General features: G+C 48.9%; 1 protein-coding gene across 2 annotated transcripts in view; it reads left to right on the top strand.

Annotated features, from left to right (window-relative positions):
• The window catches only part of PRSS53 (serine protease 53), a 552,473-nt gene that overhangs the window by 142,295 nt on the left and 388,667 nt on the right, over window positions 1–21,511 (top strand). For both annotated transcript variants that reach the window (XM_069651910.1, XM_069651909.1), the window contains exon 4: window positions 18,850–19,133. In XM_069651910.1, coding sequence (XP_069508011.1) covers window positions 18,850–19,133 — 284 coding nt within the window. The remainder of the gene's footprint in view (window positions 1–18,849; window positions 19,134–21,511) is intronic.

The raw sequence follows: 21,511 nt of genomic DNA on the forward strand, positions 1-21,511 counted from the left end.
GTTAGACGTGGTGCCCGCGTTTCCTGAGGTACTCCGCTACAATGGCTAGGCACTTCATGAAGGTTCAGTGGGCTGCTCTGAGTCCAAAGGGTAGAAACCTGAACTGTTAATGTTAGTTTCCCACCCTGAACCTTAAGAACTTTGTGCTTTTTATGCACCTGTATGTGGAAGTACCATCTAGCAGATTGAGAGATGCAAAGTAGTCTTGCGTTTGAACCGCTCTCATGACCTCTTGCAAAGTGAGCATCTTGTAGACCCACCACAGTATGAGGATGCAAGCTGGTTGTACCCATAAGTAATCCTGCTTGTCAGGCAGAGAGGAATTTGCAAGCACTGCTCGCAGAATAAGCCTCATGCCAAGCTTGCGTTGCCACACATTTGTCAGGAAAGAACATTAATCCATACCTGAGAGGGAATCTAAAAGCAGCGCCCAGAAGCCTTCTGGCAGAACTGGCTGGAATAGGACTGCTGTCAAGCTAACTTTAAGATGGCAGACAGCCGCCTTTTGACCTCAAGGAGCAGAGCCACCTTAGTCCATCCAGGTTTTACCCAATCATCAAACATGTTCACATCTCTCACACAGCTGACACCAAATATACAATTACGTGGCCCTCCACAGCCCATCTGACCTATGTAAAAGAAGCACAGCCGAAGAGAGGTGTGGATGTTAGGAGTCAAAGTGCAGGGTAATCTTACTGCACAGCAGAGCAAGATGAGGATGAGCGAGGAGGAGAACGCTTAGATTATGAGTGGAGAAGCAAAGGGAGCAGAGGCGGTGAAGAAGTAAGTGAGGATAAAAAGAGAACAGAGAGGATATGGTGAAGAGGAGAAAAAGAAAATGACAGCGTGGAAAGGATACAAAAACAGAGAGGAGCAGATGAGGTAAGGGATTAGAGATTGTGTCATCTTTTAGGACCTTAACCACGGGGAGAATCATGAAATGGTGGAGGAGCATTCAAAGCAAAGGCCTGACTAGGTCAAGGCACCAAAGCTTCGGTTGAGTTCAGATGAGTTTGCTTAGTGCAAAAGTGAGGGGAATGCACATTGCAATCCTGGGTCCAACCAGATGCCTATTGCCCCACGCCAAACCCCAATCAGGAGACCTAAAGGTAAAAGATAGGTGTAACTGACAGGAGTTTCCAGGAGGCCCAACACATGACACTGAAGATGTATTGGCCATAATGAAGAGAAGCGCAGATTCAAGAAAGGAGTGTTTGGCACACTACAACTCCCGGAGATTCTGAGTGACTATTTTGCTTACAGAGGAGGCAATCCTGAACTAGGGAGAGAGAGCAGGACTGAAGATCACTGTTCTAAGGCATTCCAGAGGTTGTCTGTGGTAGCCCAAACCCCATTCTGCGGATTCACTTAAAACCTATTCCCTAATTTTTGTGACCAAAATAAAAGCTGTAGTACATTCTTGAATGGTCGAGTTATCTGCCTCTACATTCGTCCACCCACCCACCCATCCAGCTGCTTGCCCATGCATCCATCCCTCTATCCCTCCCTCCATTCCTCTGCCTATCAGTCTATCTGCCTGCCCATCCATCCACCCACTGACCACTCTAGCCATCCACCCATTCATCCACCCACCCACCTACCCATCCATCTGCTCACATACCTGCCTGTCCATCCATCTATATGCCTGCCTACTTATCCATCCTTCCATTTTTATTTATTTTATTTTAATATTTATAATGCGCTACACGCCCGTAGGCCTCAGAGCGCACATAAAAGGCACAGACTAGACAGACAACATACTAGATGAAGGAAGCAGAAGGTTATGTAAAGCAGAGACATTTGTCTGGATTAAGGTTAAACAAAAGGGTCTTAACACATTTCTTAAAGTCTCTGATGGAGTTTCCTGTCTTTCGGGCGGAAGATTGTTCCAGGCAGAGCGAGCCTGGACATCAAACGTGGTTCCTCCAAAGCTTGTGAGCTTGAACCATGGTTGCACCAGTTTTTAGGGATCGTAAGAACGTAGGCAACTACCTGGTGGGAGGGACTTGAGGCGATCTTCCAGGTACTGCGGGGCATCACTGTTAAGACACTTAAAGGCAACAGACAATAGTTTGCATGTGACACAGGGTTTAATCAGGAGCCAGTGGCGTTCCCTTTTGGCTTCTGCAAAATGGTCTCTCCTAGACAGACCATGAATGGCACGAACCGCACCATTCTGCGTGACTTGAAGCGCCCGAATATTAGCTTTCGATGTATCAGACAGCAGGCTGTTGCAGTTATCAAGGTGCGAGTTTATCAAAGCAGTGGCTAATAGGGATCTATTTTTTAATGAAATATAGGGGCAAATGTAATTCAACAATTTGGTGACATAGCCACATGAGGCTCGGACGTGGGCAACCCGAGGCTTCATGGAGAGCTCAGTGTCCAGCATGACATCCAAGGTCTTAACATTCTTGGTGACTATGATTTTATTCACTGCAATAAGAAAACTGTCCTATTCTGAACAAAGTTTTTTGATTATCCATTCTGATGCTGTGATCAAAAGTTCTGTTTTTTCAGCATGCAACGCCAGGGAATGAGTAACCATCCATTCATGAAGGGACTCATAGACTGAATTGATTGCATCCGCGTCCTGCCTATAACATCCATACAGTTGCAACATGACCTGGGTGTCATCAGAATAATTAGTGTACTGGACACCCAGGTCATCTAGGAGGGCAAGTGGAGGCATAATATAGATATTGAACAATTTAGGGGATACACACGATCCCTGCAGAACCCCACAGGCAACTAATGTGAGAGCAGAACTGACATTGTCCAAAGCTACCCTGGAATTCCTGGGTCAGAGAAAAGACAAAATCCACTGGGAAGCCAAACTGGAACATTATGCTTGCTCACCTAACCTAGCCACTAACAAAGAATGGTCAACTAAATCAAAAGAAGCATACACGTTGAGCAGCATAAGGAGGGTTGGCTGGCCTTTATCTACAATGCTGGCAAGATTGGATTTCAAATCCAACAACACAGTCGTCGTACCGTGCCTAGATCTAAAGCCCGACTGTCGAGAGTTGAGTATGTTATTGCTCTCAATAAATTCCTGAAGCTGCACGTAAGCGATGCGGTCCAAAATCTTAAGTTAAAATGGGACGTTTGTTATGGGACGATAGTGTTTTGCTATGGTAGGATCTAGGTTACTCCTTTTTAAAAGAGGAGTGATCCAAGCCTCCTTGAGAAACAAAGGAACGTCTGCTTCGGTAAAAGAAAGGTTGACCAGTTTGGTCACCCATGGAGCAAGAGTGGGCATAGAAGCCTTAAAAATGCTAGACGGACAGCTGTCCCCATGGCATGAGGTAGGTTTCATTCCTGCAACAATTTTGTTTATCTTGGCCTCTGAGCAGGGTTTACACTCAAATAAAGACTTTACATGGTCCTTGTTAAAGGAAGATACTAGAGGGTTAATGGAACTCTACAGATGTTTCATGCTCTTGGGGCATTGGGCTTCCTGAACCGCTATGGATTGTTGATGGGCGGATATTTTATGATTGAATTCATCATGGATTGCTGTCCCTCCTCTGGATTCTTTCGTGGCCTCTGCGACTCTCTCTTTCTATTCTCCCCTGTGGCCCGACTCACTCTGCAGGGCACACTCTGGATGTTCTGATCCCCTCAGACCTCCCCCTTCATATCCGCCTCACCACTCCTCTCTCTTGGAATGATCACTTTCTCCTTTCCTCCCATCTCTCCTTCTCTACCCCTCAGGCCAAGACAACTCCAGCACTGCCACCTACCTTCTCGATCATCCGACTCATGAAGCGTGTGTCATTTGAAGCTTCCGCCGCAACTTTCTCTCCCCCTCCGCCTCCTACTCCTCTGGCTAACTCACATCCTGACACAGCCCTTTCCATGCTCCACTCTTCTATCTCTGATACTCTTGATGTTCTTGCCCCTGTCATGAGGATCCGCTTGAAGCCCAAAGCCAAGTGCAACTCCTAGTATGACTCTGACCTCGTCTCCCTTAAACGCAAGTGCAGGGTGGCTGAGAGGAAATGACTAGCTTCTTGCGCATCCTCTGACAAACAGCCTGCCTCCTGCTCCAAAGGCAATACTGGCTCTCTGTCCGCACTAAGTAGAGAGTCCACAGCCAAGCACGCATCTCTGTGGCATCTAACAAATCGGCCGAACTCTTTAAAATCTGCAAGGAGCTGACCAATCCTGCAGCAGTCTCTACCTCTCCTGTCCCCTCCCAGGTACTCTGCATGGCCCTGGCTTCTCATTTCATCGCTAAATCCCAGGACCTCCTGTCGACCCTCTCATCCTCTCCTCCTCCTCCCTCTACTCTCTCCTCTACCTCTGGCTCTCCTGTGGCCACCTCTCCTCCCTCTTTCTATTACTTTCCTCTGTTCTCCCCATATGCAGTTTCTAGACAAGTTTGATCTATGAAAGTCTCATCAAAACAGGTTCTTCCCTGTTCTTAAAAAACCATCCAGGACCACATTGACACCCTCGCTCCTGCCCGGGCTGACTTCTGCAACCACTCCTGCGCCAGTGGAGCCTTCCCTTCCCCCCTGAAGCTCTCTCTTGTGCACCTTCTTTTAAAAAAAAATCAACCGACCCCTCCTGCCGGCTAACTATCCCTGCTGGCTAACTATCCCCTGATCTCCATCACTCCTTTCCTGGGTAAGCTCTTGGAAAATCAGGCCATCTCCCAGCTTAATCTTCACACTGAATCTATTGGTTGTCTCCATGACCATCAGTCTGGCTTCAGAGCAGCCAGAAGAATCGAAACTGCTCTCCTGAACATCCGTGAATACCTGCTCTCTAACCTTGATTCTAATTTCCCCTCTGTCCTCATATTACTCAATCTCTCATCTACCTTTGACATGGTCAACCATGCCATCCTGCTCAATCGTCTCTGCGATAACCTGGGTGTCACCGATCAGGCCCTGGCCTGGCTGACCTCGTTCCTCTCTGATCGACCCTCCCAGGTCCAACTTGGGTCATTCCTCTCCTCTATCTCGCTCTCCACCTGTGGTGTTTCCCAGGGGCCTAAGCTCTCTCCCGGGCTGTTCAACCAATACCTGGCACCTCTCGTCCACTGCATCGCCGCTCTCTGCCACAATTTTCAGTGCTATGCAGATGGCATTCGGCTCGTTTTCTGGCTCCCCTCTGCCACCTCTTCTCCTTCTCTCATCTCTGACTGTCTGCTATTCAGGAGTGGTGTGCTGCCAACGATGTCTGCCTTAATGCCAGTAAGACAGAGATTATCCTCATCAGCACACCTGCACCCTCCTTTCCTGTCACTCTCTGGCCAGCCTCCCTTGGCCCTCTTCCTGCTCCCACATGTGAGGCTAAGAACCTCGGGGTCATCTTCGACTCCACACTCTCCTTTTCTCCTCACATCTGACGTCTCTAAGAAGTCAAACTACCAACTGCACCTCCTCAGAGGTATTCTTCATTTCCTCTCCTTCCCCCAGAAGCTCTGGTTCGCTCTATGCAGCCTCTTTCTAAATCTGCCTGCTTCTACTCTCCGCCCTCTGCATCTCATCCAGAACAGGACTTATAGGCTTGTGGGTGGCCTCAAGCCCAGGGATGATCGTATCTCTCCAGCACTGAAATCTCTGCATTTGTTCCCAGTGGCTGCAAGGATTAAGTTCAAGATCCTATGCATTGTCCACAAGGCCTTCAGGGGCCTGGGTCCTCAATACCCGCAACTCTCTCTTCATGAATACCTTCCTAGTTGAGCTCTTTGCTCCTCCACCTCCAACTTCCTCAGGGTCAGTCGCTTCTCCAAGCAACAAGTTGGTGGTAGATCTCTTTCTTCAGCAGGGGCCTCCCTCTGGAACAGCCTCCCTGCCTCTCTGAAACTTGAGGAGAACCATCTCCGGTTCCGGAAGCACCTCAAGACCTCCCTCTTTGCTTCTGCCTTTTATCTTCCTCTCCCCAGCTGATTTCCTGTCTGATACTGCACTGGTCACCTGGCTACCCTCTGAATTCGGGATCAGGTCCCTGCCTGCTCAGTTGCACACCTGCACTGCCTCCTGGCAACCCTTGCACTTGGGTCTGTATCTGTAACGCTACAGCCCCCCTACCTGCACTTTTGGACACCTGCTGTCTGCACTTACCCTTGTACCTGCCACCTGCTGGCCGCACTTCTTGTTATTGTTTTGTTGATCCCATGTACAGCATTGCCCCCTCCCCTTTCCCCTGGCACTTTTCCCCTGCCCCTGCCCTGCACTTGCACAAATTCAATGTCACTTGGCCTAGTAAGATCATTGTCTCTGTCCTCCCTCTGTTCCCCCTTCCGTACCTCGTTGCACCTTGAAACACTTGTGTATAGACACGTTAAAAATGCCATATATCACCAGGCAGAATCTTTGAGGGGTGTTGTTTTGGGGGGAAATCTACCCTCAAACTCTTTAAGAATGGAACTAAGGTAACGTGTATTGGTTTTAGTTGTGGAGATCCGATTATTAAAGCTATGAGATTTTGCATCAATAATGACCTGTTTCAAATCTTTTACAGTTTGCTTATAGAGGGAAAGCAAGAGAGGAGAGGGGTGCCTCCGCCAATCCCTCTCTGCTTTCTGTTTTGTGCGCCGAAGGGTGACAATCGTATCATCAAACCAAGAGTTCTTATAAGATTTAGCTTTTACTCATTTGCATTGTTTAGGTGCAAGATCTTCAACAATATCATTAATAACTGAGGTAAGATGTAAAGCAAGACTACTGGGATCATTGAAAGAATCCACCAGAGCAAGCCTGGCTAAAATAATCAGCTGATCGCTTTTGAGACATAACATTTTTCAGATTTCTAGCTATTTAAAATTGTTTAGAACCAGAAGTAGGTTGCAGGGGGGTACCTAACTGGGAAAGGTGCAATTCACAAAATCATTGTCAGACCAGGGACATTTGCTTATACTAATATCAAATGCAGATATGTGATGTGTCAGGACCCAGTCAAGAGTGTGTCCATCTTTGTGAGCAGGGGCTGATACTTTCTGGGTGAAACCAATGGCATTCAATGCCAGAAGAAGAGAGATGGGGGATGCCTATCCATCTATATGCCTGCCTATCCATCTCTATGCCTGCCTATCCATCCATATGCCTGCCTAACCATCCATCTTCATTCCCAGAATTGAGAGTCAGAGCAATGCAGCTGTTTTCATTCCTTTCTTCTGGTGTGATTGTGTGTGTGTGTGCTGTCTCACAGCCTCATTCTTGATTCCTCACTTCTCCTTTCTTCTGTTTTGTGCTCCCTGTTTCTTATCTTATCCTCCCTACTATTTTCCCTTTCCTCCATCATTTCACTCCTTCCTTCCCTCCATCTTGTTTCCGTCTCTTTCTTCCCTCTATACTTCTTTTGCTCCTCTTCCCCATTTTTGTGCTACATGCCCTGTGTTTTTTTATAAGCCTTGTTCAATGGATTGCTTTTCTACCGCAGATTCCTCATCTTATAGCTATCCTCATCCAGCTCTGCTGCTCGGAAACGTTTTGACAGGGGGCGTAGTGGACCTCGACTCGGCCGCCGATCGTCATTCCATCTTGCTCAGTGCTCGATCGGCTGCTCCGGACATGACGGCAGGCATCGTATATATACCACATTACTACGCCCCATACATTGGTTCCTTTTTTCCACGTGCTCGTACGCTGCTTCAGGAACACGAGACTGAGTCTTCGACTCAGCATTTTTTACTGCAATTTGCGATGTCCACTCCCCGGATTTCGGGCTTTAAAAGGTACACCGATTGCCATTCCAAAATGTCGGTGACCGACCTGTGCAACATTTGTCTGTGGTGTCTGGGTACAGATCACTACACGGAGGGATGTGCGTTGTGCTTCAAGATGCTTTTTAAAATCCATTCGTGAAAGGACCAACCAACCTGCTTTGGGCCAACTATCCCCGAAATCTCTGGTGCGGTCACTCGTCCGGTCCACTGAGGCCGAGATGAAAGTGACTACCCCCGAAAAGGAGAAGGAAAAGCATCAGCAGAAGGCCAAAAAGCAGTCGCACTCGAGGAGCCACTCTTCCTCGTCTTAATCACATAAGAAAAAGAGGCGCCACCACCTTCGACACAAGTCCAGCTTGTCGCTGGAAAAAGGTAAGCCCTCAACTGGGCCAACCATTCGAGAAGAGTGGGAACATTTAAAAAAAATAAATGTTACACAGGTTTAAAACACAGGCTGCTGCAGGTGCGGGTATCGTCCGCCCTTAACAGCTTGCCCCAGCTGCAAAAGTCACGCTCGGCACATTCGACCGCACGCATGCATCGACGCCATCTGTGTTGGAGAAGCCTTCGGGCTGTACGCCGAAAAAAGCACAGAAACCATCGGTGACCGGGCCTTCTCGAGAGCGTCGAGAGGCTGACGTTTCCGACATCACAGTAATACCCAATCCTCGACCGGCGCCGACGGCCGTTCCATCAGCGTCGAAAGAAAAAACGTTGGTGCCGACTATTGACGACAGATCCTCCTTCCCGCTCTCCAAGTTCAGATTCTTCGAGTCCATGGCATTGATTTTCGGCACCAACATGGGCGATGACCAAGGGGACATCGATCCCATGTATACATGGTTGGGAGGTGTCGATGACCATGCAGACCTGTTGGAATTAGCCCAAGGATTACACGATGCCAGCGGCCTGGACACATCCCCAGATGTCGAACTTCAGCAGGGTCAGCCCTACACGCACACCCATACTAAGTTTAGGGCCTTAATAGAAAAGGTGGTAGACACCCTAAGTTTGAAGCCCTCTTCAGCACCTGGTCAGGGCTACAAATTAATTGACTGACAACTTTGATGAAGGTCCTGTGACAGAGCAAAACATGCCACTTAATCTGGCAATTGCAGACCCCCATGCCTCCTTGTGGCAACATCCCTGCTCCATTCCCACAGTCAACTCTAACTTTACGGGGAAGTATAGGTCTGCAAGAGGAGATCCATATTTCCTTGCTTCTCACCCTTCTCCAGAAGGGCTTGTTGTGCAGGCAGCCACAATCACCACCAGACCGGTGGCATCCACTTAAATCTGCCTCCAGACAGGAAGGGTAGAAGGTTGGACGCAATGGACAAGAAGGTCTTTACTTAAGGCAGCATGGCACTGAAAGCCACCAATGTGGCATGTGGATTTGCAAAATATTCATTTGGTTTATGGAAAGCCATGAAGCAGGCACGCAATACATCCCCGAAGGTAAAATGCGACATGGGTTTACACGGCTGGTGGAAGATGGGAAGGAGGTACCTAAGCAGTCGTTGCAAACGTGCCTGGACATGGCCGGCTGATTTGGCTGTTCGATGAGGCCAGCGGTAGTGTTGAGAAGACAATCCTATCACAAAACCTTTGGCTTCTCCCGAAATGTCCAGAATAGGCTACTGGACATGCCTTTCGAGGGAGAGTTTCTTTTTGGCCAGAAGGCTGATGACTCTTTTGAAAGTTTTAAGGAGTCTAAATTAGTAGCAAAATCGCTGGGCCTAGCTATGCAGCTGGCCAAGCATGCCTTCAGCTTTGCCTCTAGGGGCTGAGGCTATAGGCTCTATGTGCCTTATGGCAGGAAAGCGCAGCTCCCACAGCCAGGTAGGGACATAAGTGTTTCTTGTGCCCTGAAAGGGGCTGAGGGCTTCCAGAGGCCAGCAGGCAGTGGCAGTACCACCCTCTAAGCTGCTTTGATTTCCCCTCCCACAACTTGCCGGTTGGTGGAAGGGTTGGCAGAACATTAGCCCCAGTAGCAGGAGAATACCTCCTATGCCTGGGCCTTGCAGTTCGAGTGGTGGGGTTATTGTCTGCCCTTCTTAAGAAAACCACCGGACAGACCCCCACCGCCTCCAATCCAACTGGGACAGGAGCTCCATGAAGAACGGCAAGCCCTGTTGTTGAAGGGTGCCGTGGAAGAGGTACCTTCCGATCAGAGAGGGTCGGGTTGATATTCCAGGGATTTCTTGGTACCCAAGAATGGAGGAGGTCACCGTCCCATTCTGGACCTCAGGGCCTTGAACAAGTTCCTAAGGAAAGACAAGTTCAGGATGGTGACGTTGTGAGAAATTCTCCACGCTCTCGAACATCAGGACTGGCTGGTGTCAATAGATCTGCATCTGCTTATTTCAATGTGCTTATACATCAAAAGCAAAGGAAGTCCCTGAGGTTCCTCATAGGGGACAAGCACCATCAGTTCAAAGTGCTTCCCTTTGGGTTGACCTCCGCTCCAAGTGCCTTCACCAAGCTCATGGCGGTAGTTGAGACTCACCTCAGGAGATCCAGGGTCCATGTATTTCAGTACCTGGATGACTGGCGGATCCAAGGGAAGTCGGCGGGGAAGGGCTTGTCTCATCTAGAGGACACCTGCATGCTACTGCACAGGAAGGCTTCTCCCTGAGCTTGAAGTCCCATGTGACGCCAGTCCAAAGGCTCCAGTTGATCAGAGCAGTACTAGACACCTGGGTGGGGATGGCCTTTCCTTCCGAGGAGAGAGTCGACAGCATAGCACAGATGGTACACTTGTTCCGGAATCTATCCACCTTACCAGTGGCTTCCTTCCTCCGCCCATTAGATCTCATGGCCTCCTGTATTTTTCAAGTGCCAGAGGCCAGGCTGCTCATGAGATCCCTACAGTAGCTTCTAAGAGGTCAGTGGTCACAGTACCTCAGAGTGCTCATGGATCCCCTCAAGGAGTCCAACCAAGTGGTCCACGACCTTAGCTGGTGGACCGGCAGCGGCAATCTTATGGCAGAGGAATCCTTCTGGCGTCCTTGACCGCAGGCTCAAGTGGTCACGGATACATGCTCACTGCAAGGATTTGGTGGTGAGCAGCCTTTGGTCCGCAACGGAAGCCAGGTGGCACATCAACAGGTTGGAGTTGCAAGCCATCAGGCTAGCCCTGAGTGCTTTTGCTCTGTCTCTCAATGGGACACATGTCCTGATCTTGATGGACAACACAGTGGCCATACACTATCTGAACAATCAGGGTGGCGTGCGCTCCCTCCCCCTTTGCAGAGAGATGATGCAGCTGTAGTTCTGATTGCTGGAGAATCAAGTCTCGGTCTCAGCAGTTCATCAGGCGGGAACAAAGAATGGCTTGGTGGAGGCTCTGAGCAGGCAGAGCATGTTCTCACACGAGTGCGAAGTGTGCCAGAGAGGTCTTCTGTCTCTGGGGTACCCCAGCAGTGTATCTGTTTGCCACAGAGTCCAACAGGAAGTGCAGAGTGTTTTGCTCAAGGGAATTCCCAGCAAACAGTGAGATGGGGGACGCATTCCTGGTCAATTGGACCTTCCCTCTCCACTATGTCTTCCCTCCGATTCCCGTCACCCCACGGGTTCTCAGGAGGTTGAAGAGGTTTCGAGCGCCCATGATCTTGATCGCCCTGGACTGGGCGAGGAGAACGTGGTCTTCCGATCTCCTGGATCTGACCATCCATCTGCCTCAACGGTTGCCTCGGCACCCAGATCTCCTGACCCAGTCGGAATGTCGGATACTCCACCCGAGCCCAGAGTCCCTCAACCTACATGCACGGCTCTTGAGAAGATGAGGTATGATAACTGGGACCTCTGAGAGGAAGTACTTAAGGTGTTGCTGGCTGCATGCAGACCATCTACAATATCTCTGTATGCATGCAGTTGGAGAAGATTTGAGGTGTGGTGCAGGGAATGCAAGATCAATTCCATCTCTTGCCCCACTACTACAGTGATGGAGTTCCTTCTGTCACTGGCCTCAGCAGGCCTTCAGTTTACCACAGTCAAAGGATATTTGGCGGCCGTGTCTGTGTTCAAAAGGTCGACGGATCAAGGTCTCTTCTGAAGGTCCTTGTAAATAAGGTTCCGCCAACTCGTTTTGTCACCCCGGACTGGGATTTAAATCTAGTTCTGACATTCTTGATGGCGGCTCCATTTGAGCCCATGCGTTCCTGTTCTTTGAGACTGTTGTCTTCGAAAACAAACTTTTTGGTTGCTATTACGTCAGCCAGGAGAGTTAGTGAGTTGCAGGACTTGTGTTGCAAGCCCCCATTCCTGCTGTGTTTTCGTGAAAAGGTTTCCCTCAAAGTAAGACCTGGCTTTCTCTCGAAAGTGCTTTCTGAGTTCCACATTTCTCAGTCCATAGATTTAACAATCTTCTACCTTCCACCACACCCCTCTAAGGAAGAGGAGCAGTTCTACCGCTTAGATCCCAAGAGAGCGTTCAGCTTTTACGTCGCTAGGACGTCTGTATTCTGAAAATCTGACCAGCTGTTTGTGACCAATTCAGTGTCCCGCAAGGGTCTAGCAGTAACAAAGCAGACTCTATGACGATAGATTATCCTCTGCATCGAATGTTATCAGTCTGCAGGCAGGGAGCTTCCTCCCGTCATCAGGGCACACTCGACGAGAGGGGTTCTCTACTTCTAAAACCCTGCAGTTGGGGAGTTCCTATTGAGAATATCGGTTGTCCTTGCACACATTTACCAGGCACTATTGACTAGATTTCGCCTGCGGGCTGATGCACATTTTGGTAGGGCAGTTCTGCTAAATCTGCTACTGTAACACTTTCTGCTCACCTCCGCAGTCCTAACTGCTTGGGGAGTCTATTAGATGAGGAATCTGCGGGAGAAAAGCAATCCATGGAAGGAGAAATGACTTACCGTAATGATCTTTCGAAGGGATTGTGTCCTGCGACGTATTCCTTATCTTTGATAATACGTTTCCAGCTTGCTGGCCTCGGAAATGTTTTCTGTAGAAGGCGCTGCGCGTCGATGTCCGCCGAGTCGATGTCCCTCGATGGCCACCGTATCGGCGCCGACGTCACCATGCCCATAAAAAGCCACGCACTGCGTCCGTTGCTCAGTTCCGTTTTGCCGCGCTTCGTGGGGCCTCGGAACGTCGTTGCTCAATTCAGTCAGGATAACCCTATATCTACTCGAATAAATACCTACTCGTTCTCGATGGCATCTTCATCGGAACCGACGACGCTGCGATCCGGCTTCAAGAAATGTCGAGACTGCAGTAAAAAAATGTCGATAACGGATCCACACAGGATCTGCTTGTGGTGCTTGGGAGCCGAGCACCATTGTTCGGAGTGTGAGGACTGCATGTCCATGACAGCGAAAGCCTTGAAGGAGCGCAAGGGGAAGCTCGAGAGAGGTAAGTCAGTCAAAACCTCCTCAAAGGTTTCTTCGGCTGAGTCGAGGCATTCGTCTCCTCGCTGTCGAAAACATTCCCATTCTAGATCTCGAAGTAGCTCCCACCATTCGTCGAGATCAAGACACTCCTGAAAGGGTCTCCTGTCCCACAAAACACAGCTCTCAGGCTGAGTGGGAGGAATTCCGAAAGAAAATGTTAACCATCTTCGAGAAAGCGGCCTCGACCCCCTCGAAGACAGCTGAGGGTGATACCCCGGGTGAAAAACCCCAAAAATCAAAACGCCGTGAGTCGCAGCACCTAGCGAAACATTCCACTCGAGAGTGCCACGAGCCATCGGGTAAGAAGGCACAATCTTCGCCGCCGTCGTCGAAGATTCCTTCTGCGCATGGATCAGCTCCATCGACGCAGTTGTCGAAGGGTTCCTCGACGCCGACATCGACGCTGATGAAAGAGAAGACCAAGGCTACTCCACAGCCAACGGTGATTCCAAGGGCCTCTGGCACGACGCCGAGACTGTCGTCGATGTCCTCGAGTAGGATCCCGATCCTCTTGAGTTCTTCGAGATCTCTTCCTGTTTTCTCGACGCCGTCACATCGACGTTTTCTCGCCCAATAATGATGAGTTTGGCTCCTTCTTCCTTAGAGATGGGTTTTACACCATTTCAGAGGTCAGAGTACCCTGGACTATCTTCAATTTATGAAGAGGGGGAAGATTCTGACCAGGAAACATTTGGGTTACAGAGGACCACACTGCCTATTTCAGGGGATTTCACCTCTGACGAAAGAAGGTTGAAGGACCTACAGGAGTCACTACATGAGGCAAGTGGGCTGGACACTTCCCCAGAAGTGGAATTTGTTAAACCAGACCCAGGGGAACATGCCGAAACACCCTATAGAACCCTTATGGCAAGAATTATTGAATTTATGGGTTGGTCTGCGCCTTCGCCTGTTTTTTAACAGGATGACCTAACAGACATATTAGACAAAGGTCCACAGGAGGACCCTGTGGTCCCCTTCCATGCAGCCTTACAAAGTCAAATTACATCTAATTGGGAAACTCCTGAAGTTATCCCTGCGGTCAATAAAAGATTGTCAGCCAAGTATAGGGTAGCGGCTGCTGATCCTGAATACTTATCAAAACACCCGACTCCAGAGAGCCTAGTGGTTCAAGCGGCAACTTTATCTAGCAGTAGGACCGCTTACCCTACTGTCCCACTGGATAGAGATGACAAGAGGTATGATTCTATGGCGAAGAAAGTCTTCTCTGCTTGTAGTATGGCGTTGAAGTCCATCAACGCCACCTGTACGCTCGCCAGGTTCAGTCACACACTGTGGGAGTGTGCTTCATCAGCGGCTGACTGCATACCCGAAGGAGAGGAAAAGGAAGCCTTCCTTAACATTATTAAAGATGGCAACGATGCCATGTGCGAATCACTTCAAACTGGCATCGATTCCGCTGACAGTATCAGCAGGGCCATGGTGGCAAGTACAACAATCCGCAGGCATGCGTGGTTGCGAAAGTCTGGCTTTGCTCCAGATGTACAGGCCAGACTTTTGAATATGCCCTTTGACGGCTCTTCACTATTCGGAAAAAAGGCTGATGACAGTCTGGAAAAGTTGCAGACTTCAAAAGCAGCAGCAAAATCTTTAGGAGCTGCTATCCGCCAAACTCCTTTTCGCCTCTCAGGAACCTCTGGGAGAGGAAAGTCCTTTCGCTATTATTCCGCATTCGGGAAAGGCAGAGGACAGCCGGCTCAAAGAGGCCAAAGGAGATCCACCCGAGGTGGACGGGTCAAGGGGTAAGGCCGCAGCAGCAGCAGGTGCCTCTTTACCCTCGGCATCTGCATCAGCCGCCCCAAAACCACTCTGAGGCCTTTCCACACAATACACCTGTAGGGGGCAGGTTAACTCACCATCTGACGGAATGGCAGGCTATAATGTCAGATGCTTGGGCATTGGAGACAGTTGCCCAGGATTACTGCCTACCCTTTCTACACATCCCTCAGAGTCATCCACCGGGGAACAGCTCTAAAAGTTCCAGATCTGCTCCTCTTGCAGGAAATTATAGACCTGCTAGAGAAAGGTGCCATAGTACCAGTACCTGTAGCGGACAGGAACAAGGGCTGGTACTCCCCCTACTTTCTCTTACCAAAGAAGGACGGAGGACTGAGACCCATCCTGGACCTACGAGAATTGAACAAGTTCCTCAGGAAGGACAAGTTCAAGATGGTAACTCTCTCTCAGATCCTTCAGGCCCTCCAGCTCCAGGACTGGCTGGTTTCTCTGGACCTTCTGGATGCTTATTTCCATGTGCCAATCCATCTCAAACACAGGACCTCTGCCCTGAGGTTCTTCACCACACTGATGTCGGTAGTGGCGGCAAGTCTAAGGAGGGAAGGGATCCACGTCTACCCCTACCTGGACGATTGGCTGATCAGGGCTGTATCTTCGAAACAAGCCCAGGCCCAGCTAGATTATGTCTGCCACTTCCTTCACAAACTGGGCTTCTCCCTCAATTTAAAAAAGTCACAGATGATACCATCACAGAGACTCCAGTTCATTGGAGCGGTCCTGGACACTTCCCTGGGAAAAGCCTCGCCACCAGAGGTGAGGGCTCAAGATATTCTACAGATAGTCACCAAGTTTAAAAATGCCCAACGTCTCCCAGCCTTCGACTTTTGAGGTTGCTAGGCCTCATGGCATCCTGCATCTTCCTTGTGCCAGAGGCTTGCCTGAGAATGAGATCTCTTCAGTGGGCACTGAGAAGTCAGTGGTTGCAATTCTCAGGGAGAATGACAGATCTCCTCCGGATTCCGGACAAGGTAGCCCGCGACCTTCAATGGTGGGCCTATCCAGAGAACATCTTGAAAGGAGAACTGTTTTGGCAACCATGGTGGAGACAACAGTAGTCACAGACACCTCACTCACGGGGTGGGGAGCCCATGCCAACGACTTGACCATCAGCGGTCGTTGGTCTCCATCAGAGTCTAGACTACACATCAACCGATTGGAGCTGAGAGCGATCAGACTAGCGCTGAAAGCTTTCCTGCCATCAGTACAGGGGAGAAATGTCCTGATAATGACGGACAACACGGTGGCCATGCACTACCTCAACAAAAGAGGAGGCGTAGGATCACTGCCACTGTGCAGAGAGGCGATGCAGCTCTGGTTTTGGGCAATCCAAGAAGGAATCTCTCTATCGGCAGTCCACCTAGCCGGAGAGAAGAACTTGACAGCGGACGCTCTGAGCAGGCTGAGCACAGTCTCCCATGAGTGGGAGCTAGCTCAGGAAGTCCTTCAAGAGATCTTTGCCCTTTGGGGAACCCCTCAGGTGGATCTGTTTGCCACAAGCACCAACAGGAAGTGCGATCTGTTCTGTTCAAGGGAATTTCCCCCGAGAGGAGCTCTAGGAGACGCGTTCGTAGTGGACTGGGAGTTTCCACTCCTTTACGCGTTCCCACCAGTCCCTGTTATTCCTCAAATGATCAGGAGGTTGAGAAGATTCCGGAAAACCATGATCCTAATTGCCCCGGATTTGGGCCAGGAGAACGTGGTACCCGGACCTTCTACATATGTCCATCTGTCCTCCAATCCGTCTTCCACTCAAAGAGAATCTTCTCTCGCAGAAGGGAGGTCAGGTTCTCCATCCAGACACCAGAACCCTCAACCTTCACGCTTGGCTTCTGAAAGGGTGAGGTACAAGGATTGGGATCTCCCTGATGACGTCATGGAGGTGTTGCTTTCGGCCAGAAGGCCAGAAACAAAGTCTTTATACCGCTGCCGTTGGAACAAATTTTGCAGCTGGTGTAGGGAAGAGAATATCGACCCTTTTTCATATGGTACACCAACGGTGTTATCATTTCTACTCTACTTGGCAAACTCAGGCCTTCAAGTTGGCACTGTAAAAGGCTATCTTGCAGCTCTTTCTATCTTCAAGCGCACTGCGGAAGAACCATCGTATTTCAAACTTCCAGTCTAGTGATACAATTTCTCAAGGGATTAACTAATGTTTATCCTCCAAAGCCATTCCAGGTTCCCTTATGGGACTTAAATTTAGTCTTAAACTTCCTAATGGGCACTCCATTCGAACCACGTCACTCTTGTTCGCTGAGATTTCTCACGCTTAAAACTGTCCTATTGGTAGCACTAACCTCTGCTAGGAGGGTGAGCGAGCTACAAGCTCTCTCCTGTAAACCCCCACATACAATTTTCCACAAGAACAAAGTTGTCCTACAGGTGAAGCCTAATTTCCTCCCAAAGATGGTTTCTGAATTTCATATTACTCAGAAAATTACCTTACCTTCGTTCTACCCTCCTCCCCATCCGGGGAAAGAGGAACAAAGGCTAGATAGGCTGGACCCAAGGCAAGCTCTCAGCTTTTACATCAGCAGAATGGCTAGGATCAGGCAAGCAGACCAACTGTTTGTAGGATACTCAGGTCACAAGTTGGGACTACCCATAACAAAACAAACCATCTCCAGGTGGATTATTTTGGCCATTCTGGAATGTTACAAACTGCCAGGGAAAGAGCCACCCCAAAATCTCAGGGCTCATTCAACCAGGGTATCGCAGCCTCTTCGGCTCTCCAAAGAGGGGTACCGGTCCGAGACATATGTGCGGCTGCCACATGGTCATACGCACATACATTCACAAAATTTTACAATCTGGATTCCTCCACTAGTCAAGAGACCAGATTTGGCAAGGCCGTATTACATTCGGTCCATCCCTAAAGGGATACATAACATTCTCACTCCCACCTCCAATTACATGCCACTGCTATGGGAGTCTATCAAAGATAAGGAATACGTCGGAGGACAAAATCCCTTCGAAGAACAAGTTACTTCTTACCTTGTAACGTTCTTTCGACGGGATGTTCCTTCGGCGTATTCCTTATCGCCCCTCCCATCCATCCCCGCAGTGATACTTCCCTTGTGGTTGCAGCTTACGCTCCTTCAAGGTCAATAACCAATTCAGGCATGACTTTTCTTATGCTACAAAACGGAACTGAGCAACGGACGCAGCGCGTGGCTATTTATGGGCATGGTGACGTCGGCGCCGATACTGTGGCCGTCGAGGGACATCGAATCGGCGGACGTCGACGAGCAGCGCCCTCTACAGAAAACATTTCCGAGGCCAGCAAGCTGGAAACGTATTATCAAAGATAAGGAATACGTCGGAGGAACATCCCGTCGAAAGAACGTTACAAGGTAAGAAGTAACTTGTTCTTCTATGGATTTTTCTCCTGCAGATTCCTCATCACCCCTCCCTTCCATCCCTGCTCAGAAAGTTCTTGTGTCTTGGCGCATCTGTCTAAGCGAAGGGACGCCTGGTGATGGCACTGAGGTGTCCTCCTCTATCTGGCTAGTTGCTTGCCGTTCAAATAAAATATAATAGTAATCGTTCCATTTTTTTCGCTGATTCTTGGGGTTTTCACCCTTTTGGGATGTTTCCCATTGTCAAGTTCTAAACAGACTTGGTAGCCTTGTCTACCAAAATTTTCTTATGCAGTGTTCAAGCACAGGGGAAAAAGGGGGAACTGAGGTATGGGGCGTAGTGACATGCTGTATATATGACGCCTGATGTCATGTCCGAAGCTGACGATCGAGCACCGAGCAAGACAGATCGACGGATGGGTCGAGGTCCACTACGCCCCCTGTTGAAATGTTTCCGAGCAGTACAGCTGGATGAGGATATCTATCAGATGAGGAATCTGCAGGAGAAGAATCTATAGAAAGATGATTACGGTCAGTAATTTCTCCTTTTGTAATGACAGTGTCTCTTCTCTTACAGGAATAAGACTTTAAAGGATCCTGCTTCCTGGAAGGCCTACTTGGCCTTCACCACTCTTGGGGGTGCCCCTGATGAACATACAGTGGAGAGAAATGTGGCCAGGATCCTGTTACATGAAAAGTATACCAGCTTCATCAATGGCTATGATGCTGCCCTTTTGCAACTCTCCAAGCCTGTGGCCTTCAACCGGTTCATCCAACCAGTTTGTCTGCCTAAGCCTGGCCACCGCTTCCGACTTGGAAGCCACTGCTGGGTGACTGGACTGGAGGACGTGCGGCCAGGAGGTGAGTAAAAGCCATTGCAGCCATAAGTTTCAACAATTGTAACCGATGGTTCTCCCCAGAAACCCAAGCAGATAGGTAACAGCAGTTATGTGAGTCTCATTGTGGATACATTCTAAGGGATGAGAATTAGAGCTGAGCTTTACCATCACTAGCTCTGTGAGGCTTAGTATCCTGAGCCTCTCCATTGCCAGCTGGAGTTGGTCCAGGCTTGGTATCATGACCCTCTCCATCGCCAGCTGGGCAAGGCTTGTAATCCTGAGTCTCTCCATTGGCAGCTGTTCCAGGCTTGGTATCATTAGCCTCTAAATCACTAGCTGGGCCGGGATTGGTATCCTGAGCTTTTCATCTCCAGCTGGGATAGGTGTTTCATCCTGAGCCTTTTCATCGACAACTGTACCAGGCATAGCATTCTGAGCACCTCCAATGTCACTATGCCATCTCGAGTCCTAACTGTGCAATGGCTTTTTCAATGACCACCACAAGTTCTAACAGTGTCCAACTTTGCATTTGATGCAAGGCGTAGTGACCGTGGCACTCCAGGATGCCACGTGGGCCAGTCTGGATATTTCAGTACAACCAGACCTATGTTGTGTTATAAGTACTTGATAAAGCACACCATCATCCAAAGGTAGCTTGGCGCTGAAGCGAGACAAACCCAAAAGAAGCCATCATGTAGACTAGCTGCACAAGGTTAAAGCACACAGTTTTACTATTTAGGATAGAGAAATTATTTTAGAGCCTTACGAAATCTGAGGTAGTTATTTACTGACCTAATAGGCAGAGGAAGAGAGTTCCGGAGAGACGAGTCTGCGACTGAAAAAGTCCTACCCCAAACAGTTACCTTCTTGAACCGTGGGACAAGAAGATGATGATTAACTGAGGAAAGGTTTCTAACAGGTACATAAGGAACAATCTCCTCACAAAGATAGTGGGCTCCTTGACCATGTAGTGCATGATGCACCATACAAAGAGCCTTGAACTTGATCCTACTCTTGACTGGAAGCCAGTGAAGCTTGGCCAGAATGGGAGAAACATGGGAGTAATTGGGTAAACCGGCAACCAGTCGGTCTGCTGAGTTTTGTAAAATTTGTAATCTTTGAGATGGTATTTGGGCTGAGCCAACAAGGTGGCTTTACAATAATCCAGAATTCCTATAATTGCAGATAAAACCACTGGCCCTCTAAGCTTGGAGCGTAAGAAGGGGATCATCTTTTTTAGACTTGTGAGCTTGAAGAAGCCCGAACTACATCTAATCCTAACCTGGCGGTCCGGGGAAAGAGAAGCTGAAATGTTGACTCCCTGATTCTTTACAGACTGCACCAGAGATGGAAGGACACCAAAGTTGGGGGCCAAAAATCTGTATTCCAGAGGATCCGAGAAACCTGGAAACCAACTACTAAAACCTCAGTGTTGTCCCTATTGAGTTTTAACCAGTTGGCATTCATCCCGTAGCAATGGCAGCTAAATAACCGTGCAGACAATATGCAGCTTCGTTAAGATCTTGATCCACCCTCAGGATAAACTGGGTGTCATCCGCATAAGCAAAGAAATGGCACCCATAATCCCGTATCAGATTGGCTAAAGGACAAATGTAAGTGTTAATAAGTAAGGGGAGAGCGCAGAGCCCTGTGGAACCCGCATGGTAGGGCAGACTGGGCCGAATTAAACAGAAGGAGGGACAGTGTCTGGATTTGATCGGAAAGAAAAGATCAGAACCACTTTAGGGTCGTGCTGTAACTCCCACTTCCTTGAAGCAGTGACAAAGGATGGTATGGTCAATAGTGTCAAATACTGCAGACAAGTTCAGCGGAATTAGAAAACATACTCTATCCTAGTCCCGTATTCTGGCTATGTCATCCACAATTTATACTACTACTGCCTCCGTACCCATAGATGGTTGAAAATCTGATTGTTAAGGGTTGAGAATGGACGCCATCTCTAAAAGAATCTCCCAACTGAGGTGTAACTACCGCTTCAAGCACCTTCATGAGAAATCAGAGAAGTGAAATGGCCACAAATGGGCTGGAGATGAGGACTCCAGAGTAGATAGCTTTAATAAAGGAGTCACCGGGGCGTGTTAGGGACTATGTGGAATAACACCCTGTGATAATGAGGAATTAACAGCTAGAGTCACAAGAGGGGATACCTCTGTACTGATATTTTAATTACCTGGAGTGAAACAGGATGCAATGGGGATTTCAACTGTAAGATAACTTTGCAAATTTGATCTTCAGTAGAAGGATCAAAAGTTGAGAAAGTTACATTGTTGGAGAGAGACCTAGATAATGGGAAACGAGGAGGGATAGTACAGTGGAATCGTCAGAGACTGGAATATTTTTCCTGATATTGACAATCTTCGCCACAAAAAAAATCTTAGA

This window comes from Ambystoma mexicanum, chromosome 3p (genome assembly GCF_040938575.1).
Source record: "Ambystoma mexicanum isolate Mex_15411 chromosome 3p, UKY_AmexF1_1, whole genome shotgun sequence".
In the NCBI taxonomy this organism is placed as follows: domain Eukaryota; kingdom Metazoa; phylum Chordata; class Amphibia; order Caudata; family Ambystomatidae; genus Ambystoma; species Ambystoma mexicanum.